This window comes from Arachis ipaensis, chromosome B5, assembly GCF_059453495.1.
Source record: "Arachis ipaensis isolate K30076 ecotype BB chromosome B5, ASM5945349v1, whole genome shotgun sequence".
Classification (NCBI taxonomy): Eukaryota; Viridiplantae; Streptophyta; class Magnoliopsida; order Fabales; family Fabaceae; genus Arachis; species Arachis ipaensis.
The window spans coordinates 45,672,988-45,685,728 of record NC_142440.1 but is presented as its reverse complement, the minus strand read 5'-3'; the positions used below and the strand labels follow the sequence as shown (position 1 = coordinate 45,685,728).

At 36.7% G+C, this 12,741-nt stretch overlaps 1 protein-coding gene across 1 annotated transcript; it reads left to right on the top strand.

Annotated features, from left to right (window-relative positions):
- On the top strand, nucleotides 1-472 carry LOC107640564 (uncharacterized). The gene is made up of 2 exons (XM_016344076.1): nucleotides 1-342; nucleotides 452-472. The coding sequence occupies exons 1-2, from the start codon at nucleotides 1-3 to the stop codon at nucleotides 470-472; spliced, it is 363 nt and encodes a 120-aa protein (XP_016199562.1).
- Nucleotides 473-12,741: the final 12,269 nt, after the last annotated feature.

The window sequence follows — 12,741 nt, the reverse complement described above, 5'->3', positions numbered from 1 at the left end:
ATGGCTATCATTCCTAGAGGGGAGAAATTATATCTTAATTCGGATTCCATTTGTATGGATGAAGAGAATATGGAGAGTCAACTAGATCTCTATGGTCCTGAATTATTGAATAGCATAAATTGCTCTGGTTTGCCTCCACATAAATTAATACTCAAGGTTGGTGTTCTGGTGATGTTACTGAGGAATATTGACCAATCCAGTGGTCTTTGTAATGGTACAAGGCTACAAGTTAGGAAGCTTGGAAATCATGTCATAGAATGTGAAGTCTTAACAGGTAACAATGTTGGTCATATTGCTTTGATTCCAAGAATGAATATGGTACCAACAAATGAAACCGTCCCAGTTAGATTCCAACGAAGACAGTTTTCCATAATAGTATCATTTGCCATGACAATTAATAAGTCTCTGGGACAAACTTTATCTCATGTTGGATTGTACTTGCCCAAACCAGTTTTTACACATGGCCAACTGATGAATCCATATTTGATGATGATTTTTGGTTAGAATTGGATGTATTTTCATCATATAAACTTGCACTTATTCCCTTGAATAACATGCTTTTGAACTTTCCTTCCAAATTGTGCTTGATTATAGAAATGTTCTCTTTTGTGCTTAATTTAATCTATTTTATTCCATCAGCCTTCCATTCGATGCCTTAATGTTGTTTGTGAGTGTTTTCAGGTGTATAAGGTAGGAATGGGTTGGAGAAAATAGAAGAAGAGCTTGCAAAGTGGAGGAAACTTGAAGAATCAAAGGAGGTGAGCTTAGAGACGCGTGCGTGCGCACAACTACCTGTGCGTGCGCACAGTCGCCCAATCAGAGCGCGTGGAGTGTTTCAAGCGCGTCGTGCGTCCAGCCAAGCATCGCCTATTGTGCGTGCGCATGGCCACTTGTGCGTACGCACAGGACTGGATTTCTTGCGAGGGGTGCGGACGCACGCATCTGTGCGTCCGCACAGGTGTCCGCACATGACTTCATTAAAATAGCACGTGCCTTGCGATTTGGGGGCTTTGGAGGCCTATTTCTGAAGTCTTCTAGCTCATATTGGAGGGGAAATGATCAATATAGGATAGCATATCATTTTAGTATAGTTTTAGGGGTAGCAGTAGGGAGCTTTAGTTAGTTTTTTTCCTCTAAGTTTTTCATCATCTCTATTAGGGTTTATATTACGGTTTTACATTCAAGTGCCATTTCCATTTTTGATCTTGGTTTTTGCTAGCTTTCATTGTAAGTATTCTCTTGTTATTACTCTTTATAGTTACATTGTCATTACTCTTTCTTTTAATTCAAGTCATATTTCAATTTTGCTTCTCTCTTGCAATTTTAATTTCTTGTTGATGAATTTGATGTTTGATGTTTGTTTCATGCTTCCTTGTGTTATTCTTGTTGATTGAGATCAATTGTTGCTTTTAGTTTCAAGCATTTTCTCATTTTCTCCATGTTTAAGGTTTTTGCCCACCAAGTGTTTGACAAAATGTCAAACATGGTTTTAGGCTAAATTTTTGGTTCTTAGCTTGGGTAAAGTGAGCAATTGGGTTTCTAGAGTTGGAATGTCCAACATTTAGTTTTAATTCTTGGATTGTTAATTGTTCTTGTTCCCACTAACACTAATTTGTTACTAAGCCAATTAGCAAGAAATTTAGGATTTGTGGGTTGGAAACACTTATTTAACTTACCTTCCGATGTGAGGGTTGATCAAGTGAGATTAATTCATCATAATTATCATAGTTGTGGTTCCAACAAGAAAAGGACCCTTAGCTCACTCCAAGCCAAGACTCTTTTTGATGCTTTTAATATTTCATACATTTTTATGTTGATCTCTTTTATACTTTACTTGCTTATATTATATAGTCGGTTCTTTAATTTCTTCATTAGTTCAATCATTATAATTTTGCATGTTCTTTTATTGCTTTATATTTTCATTTCTTCATTGACAACCCCTTGATCACTACAACCGGATTTGCACACTCGTTGTTCTAGAAGTACTCCTTGGGAGACGACTCGGGAGTTTGAATACTCTTGGTTATTTGATTTAAACTGTGACATCTTTGATTTAAACTTTGATTGTGAGAACTCATTGTTGGTTTGGGCTATGCTACTAACGAAGTGATTCTTATTTTGATTGATTCTAAACCGGTAATAATTCTCATCGTCACCAACTATATGTGGCACTTTCAAAAGTTAAGAGTAAGAGAAGTTTAAAAGTTTTACTTATGAATCACGTAGGAATGATTGCAAATTCAACCATCAATATTGTTTATAGAGAAGTTTTTGAAAAAATAGTATTCTAATGTAAATATTTTAATTTTATTTTAAATTCTGTATCAGTGTATAATTATTTGACTTTAAGAAGTATAAAATAATTATTACTCACTTTTTTTAAGTTAAACTTTGATTTTTATAATAATTTTATAAATTTTTTAAAATAATAATTATTTTAGATTTTTGTTTTAAATATTGAAGCATATAAATTTTTTTTTTTACTTTTATAAATTTTTCCAACACGGATTCATACACTAGTTTTTTTAAAAAGAGGACCAATAAAATTAAATTCACAAATAATAATAAATAAAAGGTAACTATTTAATAATACACGATATAGGGTGCTAATCCCTTTCCTATTCGTAATCGACCCCAGAACTTGAACTCTAGTATCCAGACTTTTTTCGCTTTTGGCATTCAATCAACCATTCTATTTTTATGGAAAAATTGATTGGTAGTGTGACTCTGAATCTCATGGTATACTTTTCTTCAAAAATGACAAATACCCTTTTTTTGTGCTAAGTCTTATATTAATCTTTTATTTTTTGTTGTTTAATTATGTTGGTCTTTTTTTTATTTTTTATTTTTTCCTTGAATATCTTGTATGTAATTTGTGTCTATATTATTTGTACATAAATTATTTTTCTTTTTATCATACTTACTCATAAGCTCTAAATCCGAACTCAACACCCATAGATTAGATGGAGGAATAAGTAGTGATGCTTTGTAAAACCTTCGATTTCGTATAAGCACATAAAAATCCTTTGCTCGAATTTAACATTTTTTCTCCGTATGGGTAAAGTTTGTTTACTATTAGCAAAATATTAACGTCAGTAGAAAAATTCGAGGATTTAATAAGGAGTCTAGAGCCAACACTTTCACATTGTATATACAATCTTAGAACCTTTTTTTAGGAGTCAAATATTTAAGTTTTTTTGAATAATTTTTGTTGTTATTTTCTTTAATACTAATTTTGTTTTCCCATTTATTACATATGCATTGTCCAACTTAGCAAAGATATTATTAAATTTTTAACATGGATAAGGATAATATTTATGGGTCAACTAATATAGTCAAGAAAAGAGAGTAGTCATAGAATTATCAGAGCGCACACAAAAAGAAAAAAAAAGAGACAACCTACCTCTTGGGATAGAAATTGTATTGCCGCTTATTGGAAAATGTGAGTTCGAGTGGCATGATTTGACAATTCTTAAGCAAACATGGTCTCAAATAAAAAGGCAAGAAGATTTTGTTGAAAAAATTAGAGATATCCCTTATCTCCTCTTTATTCCTATTGGTACTTAACTGCTAAGGGCTACGCTCCAGTTTTGGGACCCTTCATATCGGTGCTTTACATTCAATCAGTTCGATTTGACGTCAGCTCTTGAAGAATACTCCAAGCTGTTGAATAAAGAAAATGTGCCTAAAGACAAAATTTATTGTTATGGTAAAAAAAGAAACATACGCGAGCTCTATCACAACTTATGGGGATTCATGCCAAAAAGCTTGAAAATCATATGACGATCAGACGATGGATGGACAAAATTTGGATGCAAAGTTTTTTTTTCTAGAATATATAGAGCCACATTGATGATGACAAGGGATTGATAATGTATGCATTAACTATCTATGGTCTCGTGTTATTTTTCAGAGTTAGAGGTCAAGTAGATGGACATGTGTTAAAGCTATTCAAACAAATAACCATGGCGTATGTAATATCCTAATTAGTCTAAGCCTTACCTCACGTCGTAAAGCAAAGGTTAATCAAAGGTTATGACAGTTCTAAAGCTCATACATAATATATATAGAAGAATTAACATAATCTAAAAGTCCGATGAAGGTTATAATTCAAAACAGGATTTGAAAAGTGCAAAACGTACTAACAGAGCTACTAACTTAAAACACAAGATATAGATATAATATAATAAAAGATAGGAGTATAATATCATAAGAATATAGCCACGGCTCGCGGAGTTTAGGCCGGCTAACCATATGTACAGACAAAACAGAATCTGAAGTTTAAAAATAGCTTATATAAGTTTTTTTTCTCTCAATAAAAGCCTCTAGGCAAAAGCAAGATACAAAAGTAAGAGATAAGTAAACAAAATAATCAAAAAGATCCTAAAAAGTATCATGATCCTCCGCTTCTGTCACCATCCAAACAACTCACCGAGGTGGGTTGCGACCTGCATCTGAAAAACAACAACATAATGTGGTATGAGAACCGGGGGTTCTCAGTATGGTAATAGTGCCCAGTGATGTAAGATATAAGACCCCGGGACGCCAAAGGCAATCCTAGACTTCATATCCATCACAAGATTCAATCTTAAGGCATAACTAAAACAGTAAAACATATATAAAACCTTAATATAACTTAACAGCTTAACATAACTTAAGGGGCAATCTAACTTAAGGGATTTTCTAGTCTAACAATCCTCCGCTGTCCCACAGCCTTCACCAACCTATCCTCCATGCGATCCCATCGCCACCGCCTTCCGAACCTCCTCAATCCCAGTAGAAAGCACAAGTAATATCAATGCAAGTAAAACACAAGTAGAAGCATATACGACAAGTAATTCAAGTAAGCAAGTAGACATGTTATACAATTTAGGCATTGATTTAAAGGAAATTGATTTATTTGGAATAGAATTTCTCAATGAAATATCGTTGCAAGTGTAGTTTCTAAACCAACAAACAATCCTCAATCAAAATTTTGTTTGTCACAAGTACAAACCCCAATAAAAATAACCGAAGTATTTAAACCTCGGGTCGTCTCACAAGGAATTGCAATGAAGTGATCAATTATTGGCTATGAAGATGCAAGGGGTTTAATTTGAAAATTGACAAGAAAATATAATAACAAGAAATTAAATGACAAGAACTAATAAAATAAAGGAAAGAACTCTTGGCTAAACTTAGGTAATTGAGATCACCATCATTGTCTACAAACCAAATATTGACAATTATGAGGTACCAACCTATTAAGTTTACCTCTATGCTTGAAGTAAGTACAATATGTACCTCAAAGCATTAAGTACGTCAAATAGGCTTGATTAACATCAATCCATAAGTCCTAACCTAGCTACTAATTAACTTAGTAGTAGGCTAGAGTCAATGGTTATCAAATTGACCACTAAGGGTTCTCAAATCACCAATTCATTGAGACCCAATGACTCAAGGTCAATCAATCCCCTTAACCTAGGCCAACAGTAAAGAAAACTACACAAAAACTAGAGGAAACATTCTAACAAACACCTAGAGTGCAAGAAAAGTAAACATCACAACATGAAAGAATTAATGGAAACAAATACTATCACAAGCAAGAAATCAACAATAGCAATTAAGACAAACATAAAAAGGACATGGAAATATAAAATTGCATTAAAAGAAAAGTAAACCCAACAAGAGCTCATGAAAGTAAAAATGGCAAGATAAGGAAATTAACAAGGAGAACTAAAAGAATTGAGACAATAGAACAACAAAAGATAAAGAGAATTGAAATTAAAACAAGAATTAAGAGTTGGATCTAAAAGAATTAAACCTAAACTACCCTAAATTCTAGAGAGAAAGGAGAGATTCTCTCTCTAGAATTCTACCTACAACATGATGGAAACTACACTATGACTACTTCCCCCAATCCTTTGCCATCCTTGGGTTCAAAAGCATCAGAAATGAGTTGGATTTGGGCTTCCTTGAGCTCAGAAATCGCCCCCAGCATTTTGCCTTTAAGTGAGTCACGTGACCAACATCACGCGTGCGCGTGGATGACGCGTGCGCATTGCTTGATGATTCTCTGGTCACGCATACGTGTGGGTGACGCGTACGCGTTGCTTGTGAATTTCCATCTTATGCGTACGCGTGGGTGACGCGTGTGTGTGGCCTTCAATTCAGAAAATCCTCATTTCTTCATGAATTCTCTATTTTTGTATACTTTTTCTTCATTCCTTCAACCCAATCTTTGCCTTCTAATCCTGAAATCACTTAACAAACATATCAAGGCATCGAATAGAATTAAAGTGAATTAAAATTAGCTATTTTAAAGCCCTAAAAAGCATGTTTTTACTCTTAAGCACAAATTAGGAGCAATTAACAAAACCATGCTATTTCATTGAATAAATGTGAGAAAAAGTGATAAAATTCCCCAAATTAAGCACAAGATAAACCACAAAATTGGGGTTTATCAGGAATACAATTACAAGTCGGCAAAGCAAACAAGCAATTAGAAGATGCACATGATGAATGCCTGTCCTATTGGCTGTGATATCACATTGTCGGTTCAACTACCAACCTGACACATCTCCATGGAGATGTCACCCTTCAGAATCATCATTGGAAACCCCCGAGATATGGTGCTCGGATCACCGTCCAGGATTTTGTGCCTGCACACTCTATTGATCCGAAGGGATGCGAGCATGATACTCTTGCCACAGACCTCACATCTCAACGTAAGTGGGATTAACCACCGTCCTTACGCCGCCACCGCTACCTCGATAGGCGGGCTTAACCACCGTCCCTGCCGGGCGCATAGCGTCTCAACAATCACAGTATAAAATGATACATCAGTGGTTTTTTCAGAAAACAATTTCAGTATATCATGGATCCATCATCTCTTTTCGAGTCCTCGACTCATCTCAACCACTGTCAAATTCAATATTTTCATTCCGAACTCATTAGTTCGTCACTTTCTCAATTCATACATCTTTCGCCCTTCTCGATCCCCAAATCCATCCTTAGTACAACAGAAACCTAGCCTCCGTTCTCTAACTTTTCAAATAAATACCAAATAAATTCTCCTAAGACCTTTCCCATGTTTTAATGCCCGATATTAAACCCAAGAGTCTTAATTAGGTGTCATAGAAGTATACAAACTTGTTGGAAAAGTGAAATAGTTTAAAAACAAAGTTTAAGTTACAAAACAGGGCGTGTGCGTACGCATAAGGGTGTGCGTGCGCATAGAGCTGTGCGTGCGCATAGGTTGTAAATCTTCATTGGTTGTGTGCGCGCACAGGCTGTGCTAGTGCTGCTAACAGCGAGCCTTCCCCCGTGTGTGTGTATGCACAAGGCTGTGCGTGCACACAGATTTAAATTTTCACAGGGTTGTGCATGCGCACATACCAGAAATCACAAAATTCTGTAACTTTGTAGAATTTCATATTTTTGACACCAAACTTCCCACAATCATATCTTCCTCTACCAAAATTGGATTTCCACAAAACTTAAACCATTTTAAAGATTGTTCAATCATCTTTCATTTGGTATAAAAAGCATTGAATTTCAAGCAAGTTAGCGCAAGATATGATTCATGGAAGTTCACCAAAATTTCCATTTAACCAAAAGCTTCACAAAGTTCAAATTTTCCCCAAACCTCAACCAAAATCAAACCAAAACCCTTCCAATTTCCAATTTACATTATAACTCACCCCTTTAGGTCACATTTTACCATTTTTACCAAATTTTTCCTTCTCATTGCATTATTCTCAACCTCAACATCACATATATCATATCAAACCACTTTTCAATCCACACAACCAGTCATCATCATCACATCATTATCAATCATCATAGTTAAACTCAAAAATAATCAACCCATCATAAATTATCATACATCATCATTCAACAACTCAACAACCATTCTAATTCAAACCTAACCTAGTCACTAGCCTAAGTGTCCATGAATATTATATACTACATAGAGGAAACCGAAACCATACCTTGGCTGGTTTCCAATATGCCAAAAACCCAAAATTGAGCACAAGCTAGCTTCCAACCACAATCCGCGCTACCAATATAAATCCACAAGCACCAACAAGCTCAAATAATCGCCAATAATCACAACCCCAAGCTATAATACACATAAATCATAACTAATCAACCTAGAGCTCAATTTAATCATAATCTCACAAGGGTTCAAGAGCAACTCACCTTACCCAACAGTTTTGGATGCCAAATCCGAAGGTAATCAAAGGCTAGAGTATGCCTAAATACCCAAAATCACAAAATTCCACTTAATCAAAAGCCCTAAATTTTTGAAATTTTGGAGAGAAAAACTGAGAGGATTTCGTGGTTACCTTACCAATTTCTTGGTTGAATTTTGTAGAGCTCTTCACAAGGAGCGCGTGGCCGCAAACGGTGTGGTGATCGGAGCTCTATAGCTCAAGATATGAGCTTGGAAAGCTCTGTGTGAATAGTGCTCTATCTCTTCTCCTCTCCCTCTTTCCTTTTCAGCTGAGTGGGGATGTTTGTGAGTGTGTTGTTGCTGAAATGGGTCCATTAATGAACTTTTATATATGTTGGGCTTGGGCTTAACTTGGGCCCGATCCAACCCGTTAGCGTTTTTAGCTCGTTTGGCCCAACTTTGGGCCAAACCTTTAAAATTAACGCCCGATTTTCCATTTCTAATATTTTTCTAAGGTTTTTGATTGTTTTCACTTTTTCTCGCGCAGCTGGTGCGCAGAAATCGTGACGGTTCCATTCTTTGGTAACGGCGCTGAAAGCTTTATACGCACGTTCATAATCTTAATTCTTTGTCACAACTTCGCACAACTGACTAGCAAGTGCACTGGGTCGTCCAAGTAATAAACCTTACGTGAGTAAGGGTCGATCCCACAGAGATTGTCGGCTTGAAGCAAGCTATGGTCACCTTGTAAATCTCAGTCAGGCGGATTCAAATGGATATAGAGTTTTAATAATTAAAAGAAAAATAAAACATAAACTAGGATAGAGATACTTATGTAATTCATTAGTGAGAATTTCAGATAAGCATATAGAGATACTTTCGTTCCTCTGAACCTCTGCTTTCCTGTTGTCTTCATCCAACCATTCCTACTCCTTTCCATGGCAAGCTTTATGTAGGGCATCACCGTTGTCAATGGCTACATCCCATCCTCTCTGTGAAAATGGTCCAATGCGCTGTCACTGCATGGCTAATCATCTGTCGGTTCTCGATCATACTGAAATAGGATTTACTATCCTTTTGCGTCTGTCACTACGCCCAGCACTCGCGAGTTTGAAGCTCGTCACAGCCATCCCTTCCCAGATCTTACTCAGAATACCACAGACAAGGTTTAGACTTTCTGGATCTCAAGAATGGCCATCCATGGGTTCTAACTTATACCACGAAGATTCTAATATCTCGGACTCGGTCCCCTGTATTAGATATTTAAGAGATATTCATTCTAGCTTGTTTGCATATAGAACGGAAGTGTTTGTCAGGCACGCGTTCATAAGTGAGAATGATGATGAGCGTCACATAATCATCACATTCATCATGTTCTTGGGTGCGAATGGATATCTTAGAATAGGAATAAGTTTGAATTGAATAGAAAAACAGTAGTACTTTGTATTAATTCATGAGGAACAGCAGAGCTCCACACCTTAATCTATGGTGTGTAGAAACTCTACCATTTGAAAATACATAAGTGATAATGGTCCAGGCATGGCCAAATGGCCAGCCCCCATGAAAGTCTAAGATAGCCTAAAAACTAATCAAAGATCCTTACAAAGATAGTAAAAAGTCCTATTTATACTAAACTAGTTACTAGGGTTTACGGAAATGAGTAAATGATGCAGAAATCCACTTTCGGGGCCTACTTGGTGTGTGCTTGGGCTGAGCATTGAGCTTTTCACGTGTAGAGGCTTCTCTTGGAGTTGAACACCACTTTGTAACATGTTTCTGGCGTTTAACTCCACTTTGCAACCTGTTTCTGGCGTTTAACTCCATAATGCAGCATTGAACTGGCGTTCAACGCCAGTTTGCGTCGTCTAAACTCGGATAAAGTATGGACTATTATATATTGCTGGAAAGCCCTGGATGTCTACTTTCCAACTCAATTGAGAGCGCGCCATTTGGAGTTCTGTAGCTCTATAAAATCCACTTTGAGTGCAGGGAGGTCAGAATCCAACAGCATCTGCAGTCCTTCTTCAACCTCTGAATCTGATTTTTGCTCAAGTCCCTCAATTTCAGCCAGAAATTACCTGAAATCATAGAAAAATACACAAAATCATAGTAAAGTCTAGAATGTGATTTTTATTTAAAAACTAATAAAAGTATACTAAAAACTAATCAATTCATACTAAAAACTATGTAAAAACAATGCCAAAAAGCGTATAAATTATCCGCTCATCACAACACCAAACTTAAATTGTTGCTTGTCCCCAAGAAACTGAAAATCAAATAGGATAAAAAGAAGAGAATATACTATAAATTCCAAAATATCAATGAAACTTAGCTCCAATCAGATGAGCGGGACTTGTAGCTTTTTGCCTCTTGAATAGTTTTGGCATATCACTTTATCCATTGAAGTTCAGAATGATTGGCATCTATAGGAACTTAGAATTCAGATAGTGTTATTGATTCTCTTAGTTCAGTATGTTGATTCTTGAACACAGCTACTTTATGAGTCTTGGCCGTGGCCTTAAGCACTTTATTTTCCAGTATTACCACCGGATACATAAATGCCACAGACACATAACTGGGTGAACCTTTTCAGATTGTGACTCAGCTTTGCTAAAGTCCCCAATTAGAGGTGTCCAGGGTTCTTAAGCACACTCTGTTTTTGCTTTGGACCTCGACTTTAACCGCTCAGTCTCAAGTTTTCACTTGACACCTTCACGCCACAAGCACATGGTTAGGGACAGCTTGGTTTAGCCGCTCAGGCCAGGATTTTATTCCTTTAGGCCCTCTTATCCACTGATGCTCAAAGCCTTGGATCCTTTTTGTTACCCTTGCCTTTTGGTTTTAAGGGCTATTGGCTTTTTGCTCTTGCCTTTTGGTTTTAAGAGCTTTTGGCTTTTTCTGCTTGCTTTTTCTTTTTCTTCTTTTTTTTCGCTATTTTTCTTTTTCTTTTTTTTCGCAAGCTTTTATATTCACTGCTTTTTCTTGCTTCAAGAATCATTTTTATGATTTTTCAGATTATCAAATAACATTTCTCTTTTTTCATCATTCTTTCAAGAGCCAATATATTTAACATTCATAAACAACAACTTCAAAAGACATATGCACTGTTCAAGCATTCATTCAGAAAACAAAAAGTATTGTCACCACATCAAAATAATTAAACTAGTTTCAAGGATGAATTCGAAACCATGTACTTCTTGTTCTTTTGTAATTAAAACATTTTTCATTCAAGAGAGGTGATGGATTCATATTCATAACTTTAAGGCATAGACACTTAGACACTAATGATCATGTAATAAGACACAAATATAAATAAACATAAAGCTCAGAAATCGAAAAACAAGAAAATAAATAAACAAGGAGATTAAGGAATGAGTCCACCTTAGTGAGGGTGGCGTCTTCCTCTTATTGAAGAACCAATGGTGCTCTTGAGCTCCTCTATGTCTCTTCCTTGTCTTTCTTGCTCCTCCCTCATAGCTCTTTGATCTTCTCTAATTTCATGGAGGATGATGGAGTGCTCTTGATGCTCCACCCTTAGTTGTCCCATGTTGGAACTTAATTCTCCTAGGGAAGTGTTGATTTGTTCCCAATAATTCTGTGGAGGAAGAGGAATTTCCTCATGCTCATGTTGAGGTCCATGATCTCTTATTTGCTCCATCCTTTTCTTAGTGATGGGCTTATCCTCTTCAATGAGGATATCTCCCTCTATGTCAATTCCAACCGAATTGCAGAGGTGGCAAATGAGGTGAGGAAAGGCTAACCTTGCCCAAGTGGAGGACTTGTCAGCCACCTTGTAGAGTTCTTGAGGTATAATCTCATGAACTTCCACCTCTTCTCCAATCATGATGGCCCGGTCTATAGTAACTTCAGACCGGTTACTAGTAGGAATGATTGAGCGTTGAATGAACTCTAGCCATCCCCTAGCCACTGGTTTGAGGTCATGCCTTCTTAATTGAACCGGCTTGCCTCTTGAGTCAATTTTCCATTGAGCTCCTTCCTCACATATGTCTATGAGGACTTGGTCCAACCTTTGATCAAAGTTGACCCTTCTTGTGTAGGGGCATGCGTTTTCTTCCATCATTGGCAAGTTGAACGCCAGCCTTACATTTTCCAGACTGAAATCTAAGTATTTCCCCCGAACCATGGTAAGCCAATGCTTTGGATTTGGGTTCACACTTTGATCATGGTTCCTTGTGATCCATGCGTTTGCATAGAACTCTTGAACCATTAGGATCCCGACTTGTTGAATGGGGTTGGTGAGAACTTCCCAACCTCTTCTTTGAATCTCAAGTCGGATCTCCAGATACTCATTCCTTTTGAGCTTGAAAGGAACCTCAGGGATCACTTTCTTCTTGGCCACTACTTCATAGAAGTGGTCTTGATGGACCTTTGAGATGAATCTCTCCATATTCCATGACTCAGAGGTGGAAGCAATTGCCTTCCCTTTCCTCTTTCTAGAGGTTTTTCTGGCCTTAGGTGCCATAAATGGTTATGAAAAAACAAAAAGCTATGCTTTTACCACACCAAACTTAAAATGTTTGCTCGTCCCTGAGCAAAAGAAGAAAGAAAGAAGTAGAAGAAGA